Source organism: Sciurus carolinensis, chromosome 2, assembly GCF_902686445.1.
Source record: "Sciurus carolinensis chromosome 2, mSciCar1.2, whole genome shotgun sequence".
Lineage (NCBI taxonomy): Eukaryota > Metazoa > Chordata > Mammalia > Rodentia > Sciuridae > Sciurus > Sciurus carolinensis.
In genome coordinates this window covers 91,124,784-91,134,987 of record NC_062214.1, presented here as the reverse complement: position 1 = coordinate 91,134,987, position 10,204 = coordinate 91,124,784, and the positions used below count along the sequence as shown (strand labels likewise).

Genomic DNA, 10,204 nt, shown 5'->3' with positions numbered 1-10,204 from the left:
GTCAAGATGATAAGGGAACCATTATAAGTTTTTACCTGCTGGTTTTGCTGGACGTGGGCACGTGCCGGACTTCCAATTTTAATTTCAGGGCTTTAGTAAGGGCTCGCAGCCTCCAGTCCCAGGTACTCGGGGAACACTGGGTAAGCGGAAGAGGCACGGGAGCAGGAATGGTGGGCGATGTTCACACTGCGGCTCCACCCACTGCCAGCTATAAGACCCTTCATGCGGCAGTAGCCAGGTGTTTCTCCCTTCTGAAAGGGCGTCCCGATCCCTAATCACAGGTTCCTTAATTTGTCGCCCAAATAGGAAAGAGCAAGGATAAAGGAGACATTCTGTTCTGGTGGGGCTTACATTCTGGATAATACATTAATTTTAAGTGAGAAGCTGTAGGGAAGATTTGGGGATTGCTGAAAAAGAAATGGTTGGGGAAGGCACTTAGAATGGGCTGGCCAACATAAACTTCATTGAGAAGGTGATACTTGAGACATGAGGTGAGCCAGAGAACCAAGTCAGCCATCTGAAAAATATTCCAGGCCAAGAGAACGTCACGTGCAAAGGCCCCAGTCTAGGAGCATGCTTGGTGCATTGGGGAAACAGCAAGGTGGTCAGTGTGGCTGTTGCAGAGTAAGGAGGAGAGTCAAGAGGGAGAGATCACAGAAGGGATGGAAGGATCTATGCAGGGACAGATTGTAGTAAAGATGAAATAAAACTAAAGGTCATTTTATCCCAGCAGGTGTTAGGGCCTAAGCATAGACAATAACAAGGTAAGTCCCAGAAATTTCTCTAGGTACAGGTAGGTAGGCAGGTGATCTCCCTGCCCTGCTGGGCCCTGCTGGTGAAGGGCTTCTCTGCTTCTCCTAGTCCCTTGGCTGGGGCTGTGCTTACACCAGAACAGGGTAACCATCCCAAGCCCTTTCCTGGCATAATCCCTTCTAACCTGGTGTGAAAAGCCAGACCCAACCAGCTGCAGTGGAGGGGGATAGGCCACTGATAGCCTTTGGGACCCAGGCTCCTTCCAGGTGACTTTCTAGTTTACCCTGCATTGCTCTGGACTTGAAAGGGTTCTTTCAGGGACTTAATTCTCCCACTACAATGAACAGTGTTGAAAGAAAGCTTGAGCTTGTGGGGAGCAGGAAGAGTGTGTTGAATGTCTAAAACAGTCGCTGTAACCCCAGGGTTTTGCTTTCATCATCCTAATAAGCCCCAATTCCCAGCAGGTCCTGTCTGCCCTAAATTGGTAGTTTAGTCTGGGAATAACAGGATCCTGGCTTCAGGCCTAATGGATATGGGTCTGTATTCCATTCCCCTCACTTTCTAGCCCTGACACCAAAGGCAGGTCAGCTCTCCCCAAACCTGTTTCTTTATGTTAATTAGGGGTAGCTAGAAAACCTTGTTTGTGGGATTTTTGTAAGGATCAGGATTGTGTTTGTAAAGTAAAGGTCACTGCAGGTTGAGTTTAAATGGGGCAACCTGCATCCCCCTAAAGTCCCTTTCCCATTTAACTATCTGTAAATGAGGGTTAGGTTCCCAGGCTAACCCCCACACACCAAAACTGTAGGGACCACAAAACCAAAGCTGTGCTGCTGCCTGTGTCCAGTATTGTTTCAGGACCCTAAAGTAGCTCTCACTGTGGCCAGGAGTGCTTCGGGTCCCTGAGCCAAGGGCCATTTTAGGTGTTCTCAGAACATGGGCACTGATAGGAATCACAACTATCCACTCTACCTTCCTAGTCATTGTTCACCATCAGGAGGCATGCCCTGCTTAATCTAAAACAACTTCCAAGGTCTTCTCAGAGGTTTGCCCAAGAGGCACTGAATACTTAAATAATCAACCAATTCATTCTAAGGAGCATTTACTGGGTATTGGCTATGGACTGGGCCAGGCCAAGGGACTCGGCCCTAGTTGGGAGAAGATATGCAGCTGGGAGTGAGGGGTGTTCTTGAGTACATCTCCCAGCTTTGCTGTCCACAGCTTCTCCAAGTTACAACTTCTCTGAGCCTGTTTCTTCATATGTAAAATAGGATCAGTACCACCTTCTATGTGACAAAGTTATGAGACTAAATGTGTGGTGCCTACAGCCCATGGAGAGCTAGAAAAGCTAAGTGGCTAGCAGGACCCACAAGGCCCAGGCACTGGGAAGAAGAAAGCCAGGTCTGTACGTGGGTGGGCCAGCATCACTTGATGGAGGACAAAGCCTTTGAGCTGAGCCTGAGGGCTGCCCCCAGCTCCAACAGGTTCTGTGATTCTGTGAGAACAACGTTAGTGTCAGCAGACAGCTCAGCAAAGACAGAGTCAGGAAGCACAAGGCATCTCCAGGGAAGGTGAGCGGGGCGGATGGGAGACTGATGGTGTTCTAGAGCCACCTGGAAGTAGGCCACTTGCATCCTCATAGACTTTTAGACTATAGACTTGCCCTAGTTCCTGGAATATCAAATCTTTTCAATCTGTTTTGGTCAAGGCAGCCAAGGTCACATGCAGGAAAGCTTGGAGAGTCGCACCTCAGCACTGTGGTAAGATGCTGCTCCCTGAATGGAAGCTGCCCAGTTGACCACAACATGCTGACTCTCAGGCTGGTAGAAAGATCAGGCCACGTTCACTTGGGTCAGGTGCTCCAGAGTCCCCAGAAGTGGGAGGTAGAGCTTGGAGGTTTGTTGTGCAGGGACGCATGCCTGTTTCTGCACGTGCTGAATGCTGGGAAGAAGCTGGCTGAGCCTCCTAGCATCTACCACAGTGTGCTGGGAAGCTGCTGCACTGTGATAGAGTGCTGCCCCTGGCCTGGCCTTGGAGTTCCAGCCTGTAAAGGAGATCATGTGACCCTTAGAGACCTCCCCTCCAGCTCTATGCTTCTTAGCATATCAGACTAAGCAAAATTAGCCAATCCCAAAGAACCAAAGGCTTAATGTTTTCTCTGATATGTGGATGCTAATTTACAATAAGGGGAATAGGGCTAGGGAAGACTAGAGATACTTTGGATTAGACGGAGGGGAGTGAAGGGAGAGGAGGGGGTGGGGGTGGGAAGAATAGAATAAGTCAGACATTATTACCACATGTGCATATATGATTACATGACCTGTGTAACTTACATCATGTACAACCAGAAGAACAAGAAATTACACTCCATTTATATTTGATGTCAAAATGCATCTACTGTCATGTATAACTAAATGATTTTCTAAAAAGACTAAAATCAGAAAGAAGGGGAAAAATGCTAAAAAATGGGCTCACCAGATGTAGCCCTCATTGGCAAAGGCCACAAAGCCATACCTTGAGAAGTATCTGGGGAAATCTGAAATTCTAAAGGCAGGGGGTCGAACTTTTCTTGAAATTGCTTACAGGTCAAAAACAAAACAAACTGCAAGTATCTGTTCACTGAGGTCAGCAAACAATAAACTACCCAAGCCTCTACAGGGTATGGACCAAGAAAAAGACCTGCAGTCAGGCCCTCAGTGGGCCAACAGGGCCCCACCACCCAGAGCTCTCAACAGTCAACAGAATGAAGGAATAACAGCTTTCCAGCTGAGAAAGCGTGGGCTATAAAATGTCCTGACAGATTCCACTCAGGGGTCAGACCTCCTGAGAAGCAGTCTGTGAGGCCCAACCCAGGAACCAGGACTCATCAGGGCCACCTACTGGGGTGCTCCTGCCCCCTCAGGTCAGAAGAAGGTGGCAGCAAAGGCCAAAGCCTCACAAAGGTAGAAGCACTATTTTCACTTGAAACAATCTTTGGGCTACAGCCATATCCTTTAGCTTTGTACACCCTCAGCCAGCTCAGCAAGAGGGACAATCACTTACCATTAGGAACTAGCCCAGGGGGGATAGGAACCTCCAGCGCAGAGTCCTTTCTTAGACACATTCTCCCTTGGCCCAGCAGCCTAGGCAGTGTCTCTCACCCCAGAGAGAGTGCTTCAACCTCAGAGCCCTTCAACACTGCTACTGACCCGACTCACAAAATTAAGGGCCTATCTCTACCCAGAACATCTTGGGGTTCCCCAGAAGCTGTGGTTTCCCCCTGAGACCCAATTCCAATTGAAGCCTTTTTTTCCGTAAAACAAAAAACTTCATCATTCTCATCTTAGGTCTTCTCATGGGCAAGATCCATTAACCAGATTATCTTTGCTGGCAAAAATGTGTTTCTTCTGCTTTCTCATTGAAAAAACACATCTTCTACCTTTCTTATGGAAAATGTCTGCTTATAAGACTCTTTGCCTGGCACTTCACATGGGCACGCTGTTGACAAAAATCCTGTCTATGAAGTCCACTGGAAGCAGCTTATGGCATGGACCTGTGAAGGTAGAGGGGACTAGTCACCCAGCCCTTGCCCTCTTCCTGCTCATGTTCTGGCAGCTGAAGCCTCATAGAGCCTAATGGCTCCTCTCAGGATGGCCCTGTCCCCAGAACACATGCTCATTCTGTCATTCCTAAACACACAAACACATCACAGAGGGATCACAGGGGCTTGGTTCATGTACCAAACGTGGCTCTTCCCTAGCCCCCTGCACAACTCCCCACCACCCTTTGCGCAAGGATGTGCAAGCCACATACTACTTCTCACCTCCATTCCCACATTCATTCATCCACAGCCACTCATTTATATAGGTTAAGTGCCTTCCACTGAGAGCTGTCCTCTCTGCACCGCCTCCCACTTAGCTGCTCTCCTGGCAGAAGTGACAACTTGTTTTAAACTATCCTGTTCTTAAATGCCATCACTTGCTCATTCCGTCTTCTCCAGTTCTTTGCAGGCAGGGCCAGCACCATGTGATGCTGGCTGGCAGAGCTGCACGCTAGGCGTGCTGCCTGTTCGGAGAAGGAGGGGTGGTGCCACGAGGCTGGGCCAGCAGCTGACACAAGTGCCCTGGGTGAGGGAACAAGTGAGAGGGACCCAGGATGACAGAAGAACAAATGCAAAGAGGGCGTCTGAACTCTGGCTCCTATCATGACAGTTTTCTGCAATGTCATTTCCAGGTGAAGCCCTCCCCAAATGTGAAGAAAGATTTCTGAATTGGTCAAAAAGCTGTCAAAGTGAGACTGACCTAAACCAAAGCTCCAACTTTCTAGACTGATATCTGCTTTGCCAGCAACTCGCAGGCTGCAGCTCCACTGGAAGCAACAAAAGAAGTCTAAACTCTGATTTCTGAATCTGCTTTATTTCTCTGCATAAGGAACCCTGCACAGGCAATTCAAATTAAAACAAAATAAATATGTGAATATTCATGTAAAACTGTCCTTTCTAATGAACAATTATACACAATGTACAATTTCATGTTCACTGGGTGGGTTTACAAAAAGGTACCATTCCCAACTAAAAATGCACCAAAATGGTTCCATGCAAACCTATCAAAAGTGACCAAAAATATGGAGGGAAAAACCTGACTGAGAGCACTTTGCTTTTGTTTTTTTTGTTGTTGTTTTTGTACAATCACAGAAAAATAAAAACATATAATTTCTTTGTTACATTTAGAGTAACTAAATGTGGCCACTGTTTATAATGTCAGTTTATGATCCTAAAACATCTATGTAGTTACCATAAAAGTATATCAACATCAAATTGGAAGTGAGCATTACTGAGAAAAAGGAGGGGTGACAGCACCCACGGTCATCAGTAGTCAGTGTCGGAGCCTTCGGTGTTGTCCACGTTTCTTGAGAGCATGTAGTTGTCCATGTCGATCGAGCGGCAGTTGTTAATGGCATAGCGCAGGCGCTCGGCCATGACCAGCTGGCTGGAGTAGGGGGGCAGCCTCAGCTGGAAGAAGCAGGTCTGTGAGGTAGGCAGACTGTCGTAAGGCTGCAGAGAGAGAGAGACCCAGAGGCGTGACTGGCACCAGGGCGCTAGGAGGAGGAGTGGGGCTGCCCATGACCACCATCCCAAAGGCACACAGACAACGCAGCATGGCCATCTCGAGTGAAAGCAGAGACTAAGCCATGGAAGAACAAGCACAGGCTCTGCCTTCCTGTAGCCCTTGAGGCTTTTGGTGAAGACGCTTCCTTCCTCTTCTCACCTCCTCCAAGGCCCATTTGTGGAAAGCAACAATGAGCTCTGACTGGCAGGACTGCTCATGAGAACACACCTTATGCAGTGCCTGGCATAGAGCGAGAGCGCAGTGAGATTCATTCCTGTCCACCAAGAGGGTGCAGAACCGAAGCCAGCTGCAGGAGTTCCCCTGCACAGCACGTGAAGTGGAAGGAGCAAGTGTGTGGTGTAACTACTTGGCTGTGGGAGCCACCATCGCCCCCTCCTTCCCTCACTGTACTCCCAGGGAGTATTCTACATTCTTCACTTGCCATTGATGCCAGCACTCAGCCCAGATGAGAAGGGAACAGTTAAATCCCAGTGCCTGCATTTAACTGATGGTGATGCAGTCATTTAAAATGATACTTATGACAACGGCAAACCAGAAAAAGGATTAGGAAAGATTATGAGGTTTAGAAAAAAATAGAGAACAAAATTCTACACACCTCCTGCAAAAATGTGTATGACTGAGGTCAAGACTAGAAAGAATTATACAAAGGTGAAAATGGTTACTACTGGACAGATAAGTATGTATGCTCCCTGTCCCTCCCAGCAAACAACCATTTTGCAAACTATCTGTTAATGATGGTAATGACATGACACTGTGATATATTTTTTAAAAAATTAAGTTTATATAAAAAAAGACTGCCCTCTCTTTCTTGCCCAGTCTCCTCTTGAAATCAGCTCTCTTCTCAGAGCCCCACAATCAGTTGGGCTGCATTTCAAAGTGGTGGGAGGTAGGGGGAGCAGCAGCCTAAAAGTAGCAGAGCCAGTGATGACAGAGCTCCAGTGCAGAAAAACTGAAAACAGCAAGGGAGGGAAACACCACCAGAGGGCTCAGATTACTTAAATGTGATACTGGAAAAATTATCTACCAAGGAAACACCCAAAGTAGTCAGTTTTCTGAGGCTGACAACCTCTAGGCAGGAGATTAGTGGTGAATTAACTGCTGGGGTGGCAGAACAGCTCAGCATAGACATAAGGCAAAGGTTGTTTCCAGAGCTGAATAGAAGGGAACCATTTCCTCCTCTCCACCACACTGAAGCAACAAGACAGATTCAAAACTTATAGTCTCTGGCTAGTCAAGCAGAAAATTTATGGAAGGGCTCTTTTCATAACCCTTCCTGCATATGGCATCTCCAGTGAGCCTAGCCCAAGAGCGGAGTACAGGCTTGCAGCCTCAGAAAGCAGTAGAAAGACACAAAGCTTTGGCTACAGCAACTTCCAGGAACAGTTGCTGGAAAAACGCCAGAATGATGAAACTGGAATAAGGGCCTTGTGTGAAGAACATCCACTTACCTTCACACTTCTGACCAAACACCAAGGGCCCTGCTCAGAGACTGCCTGTTTCTACATAAGGGAGGGCTTGGGAAGAGTGGTAGAGTTGGAGGGGACCCCCCCACAGTTTAGTGCAGTAAGTGCTCAGGAGGCTGAGAGAAGGAGCTCTGACTAGGTCTGCCTTCAGGCATGGGGGAGGGGCACAGGAAAGCATCTGCGAAGGCTTCCTGGAGGAGGCAGCACAGGCATTGTGCTAATGGGCTTTCTAGGCATAGATGGAAAGGAGTGTGAAGGAGAACTTACTAAAGTAGAGGAAGCAGTCTACACAAAGCCACAGAAGTTTACAAACAGCAAGGTCTGCTGGGGAGTAAGGCAAGCAACCCATTATGGCCAGGACATGGTAAGTGTCAAAAGGTGACACCAGAAGGTAGGACAAAGACCATGGAGGTGTTTAAGGCAGCCAAGGCTGCTGGCAAACATCCTCAAGTCAAAGCAGAGGCCCCTGATAGGTCTGAAAGGAGAGTGACATGGTCAAATGACTGCTTAAGGAAGATGATTCTGGCAGCAGCATGCACTTCACACTCAAAGCCCTTTTATGCTAAGCCACCTGTCAAAAGTGCAGCTGTGCTGGGGCTCTGCAGGTGGGGTACTACATTAGGCCACAGAGAAGCAGCACCAATTGCCCCAAGATTCACACCACACAAGAAAGTGCAGAGCATGTTAGCGTTGCTCCCGGCACCTGTTGGTCCCTACTGCAGCACACACAGGCCAGTTGGTGGTTAGCACCTTCAGGAAAACAAGTTCCACAATGAAAAAGCCCAGAGAATAAGACACAAAGGCAACATGATAATCCTTCTGCCAACGTCAGATTTAACGTGGGAAGATGCTGGAAGATTCAGGGAAGGTTGTTGCTTGCAGTATGCTTTCTATATACATTTAGAACTTTTCCACCAAAGCTAAGTGATATTTCTGAACAATTTTTACTGCTTGGTATTCTAAAAATCTAGACATTCCAAAGATTAAATCCTGAATCAGTAGGCCTAGTTGAGGGTCACAGTTTGGTTTTCCCAGCATGCAAGCAGAAAGGAAGAAATACAGGCAGACATTACCAAGGAAGGAAGAAGAGCCCACTTACCCTATCAACCTTCATGATTTGAAACCTCTGAGAAATGTCAGCAGTGTTGGCTGGAAGTCGAGAGCGTCCAGACACGAACCGCATGAAGAGTACCCGCTCCTCGTTGGAGAACTCCTCCAGCGTGTGCCAGAACCACTGCACCAGCTGGTGCTGCTCATCCACCTCACGGTACCGCACCACCTTCTTCAAGACCTCAACAGATATCTCGGGCATCCCGCACACCATCTGCTCCAGCTGCTTCGCTGTGAGAAGGGACAGCAGTGGCACGGGGACAATCCAGGACATCCCTTCTCGGACCGCAGCCACCTGCTCCCGGGAGAGGGTGTTCATTTTAACATGTGTATGTGTGAGAAGATGTGCGCCCATGGTGACCCAACTGGGCTGGGCACCTGCTGCCTGTATGTCTCTCCCCAGACCCTGAAGCCTGTGAACAGGACCACCCTTGTTAGAGCTCTGTCCTGCTCCAGGACTCTTGTCCCAGTTAAGTCCAACTTAGGAACCTGCCTCCTCTCCCTACAAAATCCCAGCCCCCAGAATGCTCCCCAATGGTCAACCACTCACTCATATTCCTGGTCACACATGGCTGTGGGGTGTTAAAACTGTGCTATGTGTGAGCACTTAATTTCATCAACCAAAGAAGCTCTTAGAGGATTCATATAGCTGTATACTGATTTGTAATATATATATCATATAATACACACACATACCCACACACCTATACATGTGTATACACCTTTTTGTGTGTGTATGTGTTTTTGTGTGTGCTACCAGAGATCAAACCAGGGCCTCAAGCATGCTAGGCAAGCACTCTACCACTGAGCTACATCCCAAGTCTTTCTTCATTTTATTTTGAGATATGGTCTTGCTACATTGTCCACACTAACCTCCAACTTGTCAACCTTTTACCTGAGCCTCCTGAGTCATTTGCCCAGCTGTATTTTTCTTTTGAAAATAGTTATATCCTATCTAGGTCTGGTGGCACATGCTCATATTTCCAGCAACTCAGTAGGCCGAGGCAGGACAATCACAAGTTCAAGGCCAGCCTCAGCAACTGAATGAGACCTTATCTCAAATCAAAATGAAGGTGTGGCACATGCCTGTAATCCCAGCAGCTTGGGCTGCTGAGGCAGGAGGATTGCGAGTTCAAAGCCAGCCTCTGCAATTTAGCAAGGTCCTAAGCAATTCAGCAAGACTCTGTCTCTAAATAAAATACAAAGAAGGGCTGCAGATGTGGCTCAGTGGAAGAGCACTTGCCTGACATGTGTGAGGCACTGGGTTTGATTCTCAGCATCACATATAAATAAATAAAATAAAGGTCCATCAACAACTAAAAAAAAAAAAAATGAAGCCAAGTATAGTAGTGCACACCTGTAATCCTAGCAGCTCAGGAAGATGAGGCAGGAGAATTATGAGTTCAAAGCCAGCCTCAGCAATGGCGAGGCACTAAGCAACTCAGTGGTACCCTGTCTCTAAATAAAACACAAAATAGGGCTGGAGATGTGGCTTAGTGGTTGAGTGCCCCTGAGTTCAATCCCTGGTACCCAAAGGGGGAACAAAAAGAAGAAAGAAAAGCACAAAGAATAAAGTGAATATGGGGAGTCAGTAAAGACAAAGAATTCAGGAAACTTGAATTCTAAATCCCAGGTCTACTACTTGCTAACTATCATTTTAATCTTTTCATTTGGAGAGTGAAATAAATACTGCTTCCCACATGACTTTGATGAAGGTTTAAACTACATGGAAGCCATGTGGCTTATACTAATGATTACATAATTATACCATTT

General features: G+C 47.3%; 1 protein-coding gene across 5 annotated transcripts in view; it reads right to left on the bottom strand.

Moving 5' to 3' along the window:
• Window positions 1-5,123: 5,123 nt before the first annotated feature.
• The window catches only part of Herc1 (HECT and RLD domain containing E3 ubiquitin protein ligase family member 1), a 202,647-nt gene continuing 197,566 nt past the window's right edge, over window positions 5,124-10,204 (bottom strand). For all 5 annotated transcript variants that reach the window (XM_047542544.1, XM_047542548.1, XM_047542545.1 and 2 more), the window contains exons 77-78: window positions 8,421-8,726; window positions 5,124-5,782 (exon numbers count right to left, since the gene is read on the bottom strand). In XM_047542544.1, coding sequence (XP_047398500.1) covers window positions 5,597-5,782; window positions 8,421-8,726 — 492 coding nt within the window. In that variant the 3' untranslated portion in view covers window positions 5,124-5,596. The remainder of the gene's footprint in view (window positions 5,783-8,420; window positions 8,727-10,204) is intronic.